The 14,871-nt window shown below is 41.6% G+C and overlaps 1 protein-coding gene across 4 annotated transcripts in view; it reads left to right on the top strand.

Moving 5' to 3' along the window:
- The window catches only part of C1D (C1D nuclear receptor corepressor), a 328,584-nt gene extending 315,335 nt beyond the window's left edge, over positions 1-13,249 (top strand). For all 4 annotated transcript variants that reach the window (XM_044055923.1, XM_044055912.1, XM_044055933.1 and 1 more), the window contains one exon: positions 13,069-13,249. In XM_044055923.1, coding sequence (XP_043911858.1) covers positions 13,069-13,245 — 177 coding nt within the window. In that variant the 3' untranslated portion in view covers positions 13,246-13,249. The remainder of the gene's footprint in view (positions 1-13,068) is intronic.
- Positions 13,250-14,871: the final 1,622 nt, after the last annotated feature.

Genomic DNA, 14,871 nt, shown 5'->3' with positions numbered 1-14,871 from the left:
TATAACCATTAAGTTATTACCTAGAAGTAATATTTTTAACTGCAGTAAATATGCATATCTGAACATAGTACAAATTGAAAATATATAATTCAATTCACCTTATCCATAGTCAAGAACATCATTACAGATAAAGTAGCCTCCCCCCCCCCCCCCCCCCTATTTACTAACTCACTATCTCTGCTACCCTCTCTTAACTAGAGGATACCAATTACCTGACCAATACTTCTTGGCCATACTGCAGCTCCCTAACACATAAAGTGATAGCTCTTGCACTGGCCATACTCTCCATCACTTTTCTGCAGCCGTATACCCATCATTATATGATGCTTATATAGCTCCTAAGTCCCTAATGTCACTTCAACTTGTAGCTACAGACAACTCCCATTAGCAAGTCTTACACTCTCATCCACCTATCACTTCAAATCTCTTATCCCTCTTAACAAACTCCCACATGCACCTAATACTGCACCTTTAATACATCATCAATCTCACTCATTCATAGATAGTACCCTTGCATGTAACACATTCTTTCTGGAACTAGATAACATGGGTTACACATATCCAACCCAACTACTAAAAACATCATTCTACCCATTAATAATCTTCACCCTACTCCTACTTTCCATCCTGTCCTCTTACCACACTCCGCATCATAACCACACCCCATCCCCTTGGCAAACTGATTTCACAGCCAACACCACCAAACTAAAAAACTTCCCTATATCGCCATGTGACCTTACCTCCCCCTACCCTTCTCTTACACATTAAACTGAAAATCAAAACAAACTCCCTCTTTTCTCAAAGACAAACTAAAATAATTCACAAATTGACCAAACTCTGTCTATATCTACTCCATAAACTCACTTGCAGTGGTGATGTACACCCCAGTCCAGGACCAAAAACATCAATCAGCCGAAACTTAAATCAGCTAAATCCCCTACACCACAGACCTACCTCAGCTCTCCTCTTCTTAAGAGACAGATCAGAGAAAAAGGGCGGAGGTGTTGCAATATTATTCCAAAATCAACTGAACAACTAGATTACAATACCCATGAATTCAGAGATGTAGAACTAATCATTGCCAAATTAAAAATAAGTTCCAACAAACTTATAATTATTGCAGGTGGCTATATACCACCAGGCAATAACATCACTGTAATGGAATGTCCGCTTAATTGGACCTCCCAACTCCCTTCCACATGAAACCATGGTATTTGGAGACTTCAATATTGACTGGCTTCACTGCTCCAGCCATAACCCCTCTGTCTTCATAAACCTCCACAGGTTTACCCAAACTATAACCACCTCCACTAGAATTGACGAAACTTCCAAATGCCAGTCCATCTTAGACTGGATCCTGGTATCTGACCCCACTCTTGCACAGCAGTCTGGTTGTCTTCCAGATACCCTAAGCGACCATCATCCAACCTACCTAATTAGAAACGGGTCCCAAACTATCAACCAACCTATCCCCAGAGTCGTTAGAAACAAAAAAAACTTTATAGCTACAGATCTCATCAGTACTCTAAAAAGCTGTAACTGGACCCCCCCAAAACATCTACCTCTAGACTATGTCGTCGAGTTCTTTAACACAACCTTCATAAAAATCTTAAACCATCATGCACCCCGTAGAACCATTAGAATAAAAACTAACTATGCCCCATGGCTAAGAAAAGGTACTAAAACTATAATGAAAGAAAGGGACAAGGCCTAGATTCAATATCAGAAAAACAAAACCACTACTTTGAGATAAAAACTATGTAGAGCTCTGTAACAAAGCCAAAAAGCAAATCAAACTAGACAAATCCAGTTACTATACAAGCATGCAAGAAAAATATGCTCACAACCCACAAAAATTCTGGGCCTCAATAAATGGTATACTACATCCTGGAAAGTCCACGTCTCCAACTCCTGTGCTTCCAAATAACCATGAAAACATTCCTACTCAGTTTAACAAATTCTTTACCGAAACAGTCCAGACCCTTGCCAGTGCCCAAAATAGTACTAGCAGCCCCACACCAATAACTACCCCAACCCACCCCATATACAAAACAATCACCCCAGTTTTCACCTCAACTCTGTATCCACCAAATCAATATCTAAACTCCTTGGTAAATAAACCAACCACTTTAGCAGCTGATAAGCTTCCAGCAGACTTTCTTCGGATCTCAGCTGAAGCTATAGCCTATCTGGTCTCTATTCTCATAAACAGATCTCTGTCAGAATGCAAAGTCCCCACCTCATGGAAAACGTCATATATAATTCCACCGCAGAAAGGAGGCAACTCCTTAGAGCTCACCAACTATCACCCAATAGCAATCCTATCACCTTTATCCAAAATATTAGAAAGAGTTGTTCATACTCAACTAATCCAGTACCTCCAGAGTAACAACCTACTCTCCATATCCCAGCATGGATTTGACCTTCCCATAGCACCACAACAGCACTATTATCATTCACCAACATAGTTAACCACCACAGAAACAAGGGTCTATTTGTTTCTTAAATATTCTTAGACCTATCAAAAGCCTTTGACATGGTAAACCACAGTCTACTTCTTGATACCCTGTCCACCCTAAATATAAGTCCCTCCTCTATATCGTGATTCAACAGCTACTGTCTGCCCGTCAGCAAGCAGTCCTATGGCAGGACCAATTGTCCCCCCTGTTACCAGTAACCACAGGAGTCCCTCAAGGATTCATCCATGACCCATTGCTGTTCTCTCTATTTACTAATCAGATCTCTTCATCCTCCCCCACTGCCTCAGTAGTACAGTATGCAGATGACACCACCCTCATATGTGCTGCCCCTGCCCCTAGTGAACTGCAAACCCTTAGCCAAAACAACTTCACCCTAGCCAAAACTTAGTTCACCAACATCAAACTTCTTAATCCCAAATAAAAACAAACTAATTCTTTTCAGCCCTGGCAGAGCTCCTCCCCTAAATAATAATTTCACCATTAGCTCCAAAGAAAACATTCAAATCAGTCCAACCTTACACACTAAACTGCTGGGGGTAGAAATAGACAATAACCTGACGTTCGACATCCACATCAAACCATTAAGAAAGTTAATAAAAAACTTGTCTCTTCTACAGGAACAAACAGTTTATGACCAGACGCACCAAAGTAACCATCAAAAAAACTCATCTTCTATCCACCCTCCTCTCTGCCTCTCCCATCTTGACCAATCTCCGCCAAACTGATCTAAATAAAATGGAATCTTGCTACATGATTGCCAAGTTTGCTACTGAAGCCTCATATAAGTCCCACCACTGTCTATCCCTTAAGCAACTCAACTGGCTTGAGTTGCCTCATATATTTCTATTCAATCAACTCTCTGTAGCACCCAAACTCTGCTACCTTCCTGAGATAGCTCCAGTACTTCAGCACCTAATTCAGCCCCATATTCCCTCTAGAGCCTTAAGATCTAGTAACCAGAACCTTATAACTGTTATCAGACATAAAAACGAAGTATCCCTCTTTGCCAACACCATTACCAAAACCTGGAACACACTACCAAGCCAAATAACTTCTACCACCTCCTTTAGTCAATTCAAAAAAACTCCTGAAAACCCACTAAGTAACTGGCTATGCTCATGCCACTCACCAGGTAATCCATACCAAGAGAATTTGTCAGGGTACAGCTATGTATAAACAGTTTCTCCACTGAAAGCTTTCAAACTCTTATACATTTACATTACAAAACTTATAACTGCAAAAGAAAAAAAAACGTACCTCTGATTGTCTACTGTAAGAAATGTTAATCACTAGCATGATGTCCTGTTGTGTATGTATATATGCTATATGTATGTTTGTTAATCACCAGCATGTGGTCCTGATGAGTATATATGCCATATGTATGTATGTTTTACTTCATTTTACTTTCAATTAATGTATTGTAATGTGGAGCTTTTCTTCCCGGGCCTCCGCTGAAAATGGACCTGTGTCCAGTCGGACTTTCCCGGTAAACAAATGTAAAAATAAGTATCTTTAATAACCGTAATGAGACTAGTGCTGTCCATGGTCACCTGCTACAAAGCCTTTCGTCTTGTAGGGGGTTGCAGTTTTCTTACAGACCCTTCCTGCCAAATAGTTAATTGCTGCTACAGGTGGCTGTTTCATATTTAGGTCTTTCTTTGTTTGACATGTACTGGGACCCCTCTGAAAATGCAGTCCACTCAAGAGGGCTACCCCAGTCAGCAAAATGTAAATAAAAAAAAAATCTTTGCAGGAACCTGCTTTTATCCTCAGAAAATGCTGTTACCAAAACATTTTGCTTTTTCTCCGGTAGCTTTTAAGGGATTTCTGTAAATTACAGCAAATGAAATCCTATATTTGCTCTTAATTGTGCCACTTTGGGGTAGACAACCTTGATCCTTCTCTCTCAAGGACAAGCCACCATTCTTTTAAGTTGAAAGGCTGAGTCCTGCATCCATCTCTAGAATAAGTTTAATTAAGGTTCTGTTCCACAGTTTAGAATTGTTCCTTTCTTTAGTAGCCGTGTTCCAGGAAGCTGGGAAGCCTTTTACTGGGAAACTTTTTTTTTTTTTTGGCAAAATGGAAGAATTTTTGCATTAGAGCAAGACATGAGGCTTGGTTCTGCAGCAAGTACAACTCCAAGAAAGACCCTTCTTTTTTTTCTCTTGCCTCATTTGTTGAGATGTGTCTTGTGTTCTGCAGTATTCTCTAGTACCTTATTTTCTAGGAGTTTATAACTATCATGTCCATCAAGTCTTCCTTCTGGCTGCCCGGTTGACCCATTCTTTCATTTTTTAGGTGACTGTCCCGGAACCATACCTCTCAACTGTACAGTTTTTTGCAGAATGTCCAGATCCCATATTTTTGCCCAAATATTTGGTCTGTTCGCCATAAAATGTGTGGTTTTCTGGCAAATCACTGAGTAATGAAGCATCTAAATAATGACCTGTATTTGAGTTTCAGACTTCGTATCCTTTAGTAAATGTATGCAAACACAATCCTGTTCTAACAGCTTTCTAAGTGTATAAGAGCAATGTTTAAAATCTGTCCCTATTTTTGGGCCTCCCCCCAATTAGTTTAGGCTTTGTCCAGATTTCTTACATTAAGAGAGTTTGAGAGGTATGCCTGGCACGCACACTCCCTTTGTGGAACAAGAGCCCAGTGACTCATCTGTTCCCTCTAGAGGTGAGAGTTGGGCACCAAAAGTGGTGCTGTCATGTGCTTTTTTTTTTGCGTTTATCTGCCTGTCTCCTCGATGGATGTGACTTACACAGTTGCTTGCTTTCAGGGCCAGCCTTTGGTCAACTGGTGCCCTAGTCAAAAGGACTCCACAGCGCTCCCCCACACCAACTGGTGCCCCCATCCTGGTCTAACTACACCATCCAGATTACTGGAAAAGTGCCCCTGATAGAGCGCCTCCCTAGGCAGCCGCCTAGTTGGCCTATGCCTAAGGCCAGTTATGCTTGCTATGTAAGACTCGTGCATGCTTCCATCATCTTAACCTCTGATTACGTGGCTAACCATTAGTGCAAACACAGCTCTTATCCTTACTGTGCTGCATGGTATGGACATAATTCTCTAGTAGGTGCCAGACTGCAGTGGTTCAGACCACCTCTCTCCCCTCCTAGAATAAGCAGGCCAGTGTCAGTCATATATCTCCCATGCCAGCAGTATTAATTGAAAGCAGGCTTTCTGAGTTGTAGGCAGAGCTTAAGCCCTCTCTGCCAGAGGTAGTCATCAGTAATAAGTAGTTGATGCTTGGCACAAACGTTTCAGATGCAAAATTCATTCAGTTAATGTAGTTACAATCTCTTACTAACCAGATCTTCATCTCACATTGCTGCAGTCCTTACATATGGGTAGTCCGCTGTCCTCGGTCGGCCCGTCACCAAGTATAAGGCTGACGTCGGTCATGGGCGCACAGATCTGACATCAGAGCGTCAGGGTATAAAAGCGCATGACCGACGTCATATCCTCAGTCTTTTTTGCCGCACGGTCCGATGCAGAAGCAGCGTTGCGGTGCGTGCGACGTTCTGAAATTTTCGTATTCTGAGTTTCAGACCGAAACCAAGTTGGGCGCTAGAATATTTTGTTTTTCTTGCCTCAGTTAATTCCGGATGTCAGAAAAAGTGAATAATTGTATTTCTTGTGGGAAACAGATACCGCATAGGGATTATCATTCTCTTTGCATTCCTTGTTTGGGACCTGAGCAGGACGTAGTAGGGTGTCGGTTTTGTGCTAGGTTTAATAAGCGCACCATAAAACGAAGGTTAGATTGCGCTAGGTTAGTCTTTGGTAAACGGTGTAATTATAATATGCCGTCGGATCCTCCGACGCCCGCTTCCACGAAGAAGCGCAAAGACAAATCTTTTAAACCTAGACAGGATGTTTTGTCCCTTTCAGACGCCGGTCCTGTAGAAGCTACAGTGGAACAGGTGGATCCGGCTGCAGTCTCTGAAGTTTCTGTTGAGTCTCAGGGGGAAACTTTGATTTTGCAGGATGTGGCCTCACAGGAGTCAGGTCAAGCTGAAGGGGCCTCTCAGGTTACTGTTCTCCCTTCTATGCCTAAGGTGGTTAGGCCTCCTGCTACTACTTCTAAGGCTTCTTCTAATGGCAGGTCTGTTTTGCCTTCCTCTGGTGTTTCTCCAGGTACTTCAGGGTCTGTGCCTAAAAAGCACATGCTTAAAATGGCAGAAGATTTGATTACTTTAATTAGAGGTTCTATGCCCCCTCCTGATAAGAGGCCCAGGGTGGAGCCTGAGTTGGAAAGTTTGGATCAGGCCTCAGATGACTCAGAGTCTTCTGCTGAAGATATTCAAGATTTTCTCCCTTATTCGGACTCTGATGCAGAGGATTCCACTCCTTCTGCTTCTCCTCCAGAGGATTTTTCATTTTCTGAAACTCTGCATTCCATGAGGGAGCATTTTAAGTGGGAAGGACAGGATTTCTCTGATTCACGGAAGAGGCTTAGGGAATTTTTGTTTTTACCACAGCATAGGCCCTTGGCTATACCTCCTGTTTTGGATGTTGTTCAAGATGTTTTCTCGGAGGCTTCCCTTAATCCAGATTCTTTGCCTCCTGCGCCAGTCAAACCGGACAGGTATTACAGGGTGCCTGAGGCTCATAAATATCTGTATAAGAGTCCTAGGGCGGACCCAGAAACTATTAGTCAGGGGCCTAAGGGTGTTAGAGCCTCTGTTGTTAAGAATCCGATTCCTCTAGATAAGGAAGCTAGGGCTTTGGATAGATGGGGTAAGAAGGTGTATACCTCTTCTCGTAGCAATGAGGGCTTTGAATTGCCAGTTTCATATGTTGAAGTATCAGAATTTCCTCCTTTCTCAGCTAAAATCTAAAGTGGATGCTTTGGCAGAGGGCATAGAGTGTAAAGAATTGCAGGATTTAGTACATGTTTCTGAACAGGTGGGTAAGCATTCTTTGCAGTGTGGTTTTGATGCTGTACAGGCCTCTTCTAGGGTTGCTGCCACTGGTTCGGTTCTTCGTAGGCACGCATGGCTTAAGGATCAGAATTTGTCCGAGCATGTTAAAACTAGAATTCTGGATGCCCCTTTACAGTCTGAAGTTTTGTTTGGTCCCCCTGTGGAGTCGGTTTTGAAGAAAATGGAAGACAAGGCTAAGTCTATGCAGACTGTTAAAGATTTTTTGCAGGTGCAACCTCCAAAGTTTAGTAGAAATTGGCCTACTAGGGGGTGGACGTACCCTTCTTCTGATTCCCAGTCTAGGGGTAGATCTAGACGTGGCAGGGGCAGAGCTCACAGTACTTTTAGGCCTAGAACTTGGAGTTCTCCTGCACAATCTGCAGGTGAGGGCAGGGGCCAGTCCTTTCGTAAACAGGCCCAATGACCTGCATTTTCAGCTGCCAGATTCTTCTTCCCTGGCAGCTCCTTTGGGAGGAAAGTTAGCACTTTTCAAGCAAAACTGGCTTTTAGTCACCCAGGACAAATGGGTATTAGACGTTATAGACCGAGGCTACAAGTTCTATTTCCATACACTGCCTCCTTTCAAAGGCATGCCAGACGTTCCTCCTCGGCAAAGGATAGAGGCTCACAAGCAGATTTCTTTACTTCTTCAAATAGGAGCTATACAGCCAGTTCCTCTGTCAGAAGTGGGCCTAGGATTTTATTCTCGCCTGTTTCTAGTACCAAAGAAAGGGAACACGTGGAGACCAATTTTGGATTTATCTATCCTCAACACTTATCTGGACATTCCAAGTTCAAAATGCTGACGTTACAACAGCTTTTACCTCTGTTGGGAAAAGATCACTGGATGGTAACTCTGGATCTCAAAGAGGCTTATCTTCATGTTCCTATCAGGCCCAGTTGCAGGAGGTACCTGCTGGCTGGAAATTTACATTATCAGTTCTCTGCATTGCCCTTTGGCTTATCTACTGCCCAGAGTGTTCACAAAGGTTCTGGCTCCAGTGATAGCCTTTTTCAGGTTAAGAGGGATACAGATTTATCCTTATTTGGACGATTGCCTGATTATTGCACAAGACAAGGACGAACTTCTTCATCATCTACAGTATGTGATGGTAGTGTTAAGATGCCTGGGGTATTCTGTGAACGAAACAAAGTCCAGTCTAGTACCCTCTCAGGACATGTGCTTTCTGGGTGTGAGACTGAATACAGCTTCCCAGATGGCTTTTTTTGACCCCGGACAAACAAAGAAGCCTTTCTCTTTATTTCCATCAAATGTCTCTACAGTCCAGGCTGACTGCAAGAACAGTCCTTCAAGCCTTGGGGTTCATGGCATCTTGTATTCTGGTGCTTCCCAATGCCAAACTGCATATGAGGAAGCTTCAATGGTATCTCAAAAAGTATGGACACAACACTGCCAAGATCTAGACACTGTCATTCAGATAATACCTTGCATTCAGAAGGAATTTTTGTGGTGGGCTCAGGAATGTCACCTAAACAAGGGACTCTCTGTGACCCGACCAGAGGCGAGTCAGATTCTAACGACAGATGCCTCGGACAAGGCCTGGGAGCACACCTCAATGGAAAATGGGTGCAAGACACGTGGCCTGTCAGACTTCAACATTTGCATATCAACTTGAAGGAGATGTTAGCAGTTCAGTTTGCATTGATGGCTTTCAAGGATTTACTTCAACCAGGGCAGGTGTTGATTCAAACAGACAACACTACTGTCATGTGGTACATCAACAAGCAAGGGGAACCCATTAGTGCATCTTTGCAGGCAAGCGATGATTTTGTGGGAGACTGCTCTCAGTTTACACCTCAATCTTCAGGCAAGGCTTCTACCAGGAGCACAGAACTCCTTAGCAGATGTGTTGAGCAGACAAATAGTGGATCCTCACGAGTGGAAACTGGATCATCATGTATTTCAAAAGTTGACAGTGTTATGGGGGACTCCAGACATAGATCTGTTCGCTTCTCCACTAAATTACCAGTTGCCAAAGTTCATCCCACAGCTTGGAAGGTGGATGCTCTATCATTCAGTTGGAGCAATCTTCATGTCTATGCCTTTCCACCTCTGCCTCTCATTCCCAAGGTACTCTTGAAGGCCAGAAAAGACAAGCCATCCATGATTCTGATAGCTCCGGATTGGCCTCGACAGCACTGGTACCCACTACTGAGGAATTTAGTAAGGGAGCCTCCATGGCCTCTGCCTTTGATTCCGCATCTTTTGTCTCAGGAGGGTAATCACTTCCTCAATGTCAAGATTCAGTCTCTGCATCTCACAGCCTGGCATATTCTGTTTTAGACCCTGGAGGGTCTCAGCTTCCACCACAAGTTTTGAATGTTATTTTGGAGGCCAGAAGGCCTAGTACAAGGAAAGTTTACGCTGATAAATGGAGGAGATTTTTTCTTTGGAGCAAAGCGAAGGACTTTGATGTTTCCAAACCTGATTTAAGTGTTTCTCTTCAATATCTTACTGAGTTATTGGACAAGGGTTTGTCTTTCTCCTCGATAAAGGTTCATGCTGCAGCCATTTCTGCTCACTACGACTGTGACCCTCCTTTATTTTCCCATCCTTTGTTTAAGCAATTTCTTAGAGGGGCAAAGAACATAAGACCCCCAATGTAGAGCTCCTACTCCTGCTTGGGATCTCAATTTTGTGTTGGAAAAGCTTACTCTACAGCCTTTTGAGCCTGCAGCTACTGCCGAGTTAAAGTATTTATCATGGAAGACTGCTTTTTTGTTGGCCATTACCTCTGCAAGAAGGGTTTCTGAATTACAGGCCCTTATGGCAGTGGAACCTTTCCTGATTTTTCATAAGGATAGGGTATCTTTGCGTACTAATCCTTCCTTTATGCCTAAAGTGGTTTCTAGTGTGGCCTTGAACCAAACTATTCACTTGCCTACTTTTTATGCAAACCCTCAAAATAAAGGGGAGAAGATTTTGCATACTTTGGATATTCACAGGCAGTTACGTTATTATTTGAGCCGAACCAAGGGGTTCAGGCAGTCTCAGCAGTTGTTTGTTTCTTTTGCTTTGGGTTCTCAGGGAAAACCTGTTTCAAAACAAACTATTTCTAAATGGATTGGTATTTGTATTTCTTTCTGTTATTCCCATCATGGTAAGGAGATTCCGGCTGAATCCACCTCATTCCACTAGAGCTACTGCCACTTCTACTGCCTTTCTAAGGGGGGTAGCTACAAAAGATATTTTGGAAGCAGCCACTTGGAGTTCAGTACATACTTTTTCCAAGCATTACCACCTTCCTCTTTATTCCAAGTCTAGGGCTGGGTTTGCCACTGCAATATTACAGGGCATTTTAGCAGCCCCTAATGCTTTATGATTTGCCATCCTCCCTTCCCTCTGCTTTGGGATTCTACCCATATGTAAGGACTGCAGCAATGTGAGATGAAGAACATAGTACAGTTTTGTACCTACCATAAATGTAGATGTTCGAAGATCCACATTGCTGCAGTCCAATTCTACCCTCCTTCCCTCTGTAGTTTGGCATGGTTATATGGTTTGGGTGATGGTTGTTGGGCATGTTTTTGGGAGGTATCCTGTTTTTGGCTGTGGCCTGGGCTGTGGCCTCTTTTAGGGCCTTCTGACATCTGGGGCAAGAAAAGACTGAGGATATGACGTCGGTCATGCGCTTTTATACCCTGACGCTCTGATGTCAGATCTGAGCGCCCATGACCGACGTCAGCCTTATACTTTGGTATTCTGGCCGACCGAGGACAGCGGACTACCCATATGTAAGGACTGCAGCAATGTGGCTCTTCGAACATCTACATTTATGGTAGGTACAAAACTGTACTTTTCTGATGATTAAACATTAGAACTAAATAATGTAAGAGCAATGCTTAATTTGATATAATTAAAGAAACTGATTTCTTCCACTAATACTGAATTTGATAGAGCAGGTTTGCGTTGCCACATTTAAATTTTTTATACTGTATTTTGGTGTATAATGCAGCTTTTTTTAAGTTATCTTGTCATTATGTTGTAGCAGTTTATTGAGACCAACTGTATGATGATTAGCCCAGATTTGCACTCATCTTGTAATGATTATCTTCCACGTGACTAGATTGTGGCTGAAAAAGCGCCTTCTGACCAGCTGACTTGGCTTGTAAATAAACTACGATATTTTGTTGGATCTTCTAGTTAAAAAGTCTGAATGTCTTTTTTGTCATCTTTAAAAATATTGACTTGCCAAATTACTTAGTTGCTGCTGATGCTCTTGCTAAACTAACATAAGCCACTCAATATATTTTGCCTTGGCTGCTACATCCAAGCTGTTTATCTTTAGTTATTAGGGTTGCCACATGCCATGTTTTGACAATGTTGAATGTTGCAGCTAAATTACCTGTGAATGTCCAGACTGCAGGAGTCTCTTGACTTCCAATACAGTGATTCTTTATCTTAAGTATGGGTTACTGATACAAAGTTCTGTGTATCCTGGCAGCTATTAACTGTAAGGTGTTGTAAACTATCAGAAGAATTTCTGTGCGCTCCTGTTTGAACAAAAGCTCAGGGCTTAACAGCTCATTTTAAAATGACAAGCTGCACACTGTTTTAGATTTCTATACTTACTATTTAAACTCTCTCTCAAGATATAACATTTTCTCACAGTCTAAAGTTTTACTTGCACAATATTAAATAAATTTGATTTTATCAAGGGATGCAAAGGTCAGTCTTCCAGCCTTAGTATAGTGCAGAGATGTCAGAGAGTCTCAATCCCTTCTAACATGAGACAGTGCACATAATATAGCAATGCTGCTGCTGTTGTCAGAGCTGCAAGATAGTTGGATAGTATTGATCATGGATGTCATGCTAGGTGGTGGTGGAAGTGTAAGTCAGGGCTGTGTTAATTGCAGCTGGAACAAGTGAAAAGGAATGAATTGAGTAAGAGCAGCAGCATGTAATGGATAAGCTGCAGTCTCACATGAAACCAGCAGATTTTTAGTGTTCCCTTCCACTGCTCACCTCAGGCACCCCTTGCTTACCTCCATTGTGGCCACAGAGTGTTTTTGGCAGTTAGAATGGATGATGGGAGAATAGTTTCTTAATATGCAGTGTCTACTTGTTTCCTCCCCTTTCCCAATATATGCTGGCATAGGCTCTCATTTCTGGATGCACACAGTGTAGTGCACAGCCATAATGTGAAGAAATGGAGCCTCTTATCACCATTCTTGCAGTGCCTCCTGTCCTCACTTGTGGCCACTGCAATGTTGCTAGTTCTTTCGCACTTCTCACGTAAAAGACAAAGCAGCCTTCTCTTTGCTGCTCTGTCCCTCTGGTTGGACTCTGGTGCTACTCAGACTTGAGATGCAGATGTTGAATTATGTATTGTACTGACCGCAATGTTTATAAAATACAATCCACTTGCATAGATACAGCAGTAATATTCTGTATCCTGTTTCATTTGACTGAAGTATTTAACTGTAAAACTTAGGAATTCCTTTTGTTATATTTGCTCTTGTAAAGCCTTTTAGTATTATTATTATATATTCTTAGTAAATTTTCACACTGTTAGGCTTCAAGAAAAAACTCAATGGTTTAATGTCATATATGAGATGCTAATAATGTGTTTGTGTATCACATGCTTTAAAACTTCAGTTTGCAAATGTTTCTGTACTTTCCAATGCAGGACAGAATAAGGACTTACATGAATAAAGTCAAAGAAGCAGCAGAGAAGAAGAAAGGGCCAACATCAAAACTTGATAAAGCAGCTGCTTCCAGATTTATCAAAAGTGCATTATGGGAGCCAAAATCTGATGAAACACCTTCACGTGAACATTCACGCCACAAGAAAAGAAAGAGTTAAATCCTAAAAAAAGAAAGCAAAATAGTTCTCCCTTTATAAACACAATTCATCATCCATTGTCTTTTTTGTCTATATATTGTATAACCATAATTTCCATCATGTAACAGTACTTTGCAACAACAAAAAATATTTTATGTATTCATATTTGACTTGACTGGAACTAGGAATGTTTTAAGATGTCTTTCAAGATTTGTGAATGCATTTTGTAAGGGTATCAGAACACACACAGCAGAATAATTCAGTTGTCAGCCTTCAATATGAAGAATTTAGTTTTACTTTTTAAAAATGAGTTTGGAAAATGTGAAATTGACAGAATTATTTAACATTTTATTCCCCATTTCTTCTTTAAAAGCAGACACACCAGTGGAGTCATTCATATTGGCTATATTTTCACATAAATGTGCTTATATTTATTGCTGTTTTGACATTTGCTGCATAGAATTTTCAGCAGATTTCATTTTGATACATTGTGTATTGCATTAAGATTTCTTAAAGCTAAGTTTGTTTTGTAACATACTTTTAAATATTGACTGCTGCTTTCAGGCTGTATTGATTTCTTGATCATAGTGCACATTCCAGTAAATGGTCATGTCAGTGTGTGGTAATGGTTGCACTACTGTTTATGGTATATAAGAACTGGCACTTGGGAATAGCTGTGGCAGTGTTTCAGTTGTGGTGTATTGTTCTTTCTGTGCTAATCCAGGTCATCCACTGTAATAAATTTACCCCCCAAAGAAAAAAAAACATGGGTTTATCGCATTGTTGCCTGGACTTCCTGCAGTCCTACTGTAGTAGTATTGTTTCTGTCAAGGACAGCACCCACCAATGAATAGTATCAGTGTGGGATTTCTGATTTGTTCCAAAAGTGCATCCCACCACCCAGCAAGCTGCAGCAGTAGTGTACTGGCCCTTATCAGACCACCTCTTGCAAAAAAATAAAATAAAATAAACCCTCAAATAAAAAAGGAATATGTCTAGCTTTTGTTGGCTACAAAAAGATGAGGAAGATAACAGGCCACTTGTAATCACATCTTATTGTAAACTAGTAGGATGAACAAGTACAAGAGCATTGGCAATGAAGCAGTTGTATTTCATGCCCCAGTCTCATGGAATGGGGCATTTCTTAGACAATTCAGCACCATTGGCCCTAACAGCAGAGCAGGACACATTTGCACAAAATAAAGATGAAAGGACCCAGCCATTAAATCACTTCCATTAGTAGAAAATCTGTTGCATCATTGACTGTGGGAGAACAGTAGTGTGTGTCATACAAAGTTATTAGGATGTTGTGACTTCCAGTTGAAGCACTGCTGATGATAGCATTCTGTGCTAAACACATCAGTTTGTCTGACATATGGGGACTTTTGTGCAGTTCATCCAGCACTGTACAAAGTCCATCTTTTGTTACACATTGTCCTCTGCAATGATGGTGTGGTCTTCATTTGCATCCATACTGCACACCCGTAGTCTTCCTAGTACGTAGATGTGTATGTATATATGCCGTGGTGTGCTGATACTTAATACAATGGCACTGTGCAAATCATAAAGTTATGTCATGTGCAGTTGCATACATTATGAGTGTTGACAGTTGATAATTTATGTACCTTTGTGATATTGCTGCAATAT

This window comes from Protopterus annectens, chromosome 1.part2 (genome assembly GCF_019279795.1).
Source record: "Protopterus annectens isolate FY-2018-M chromosome 1.part2, PAN1.0, whole genome shotgun sequence".
Lineage (NCBI taxonomy): Eukaryota > Metazoa > Chordata > Ceratodontiformes > Protopteridae > Protopterus > Protopterus annectens.
The sequence above is the reverse complement of the archived record's forward strand: the minus strand, read 5'-3'. Positions and strand labels throughout refer to the sequence as shown.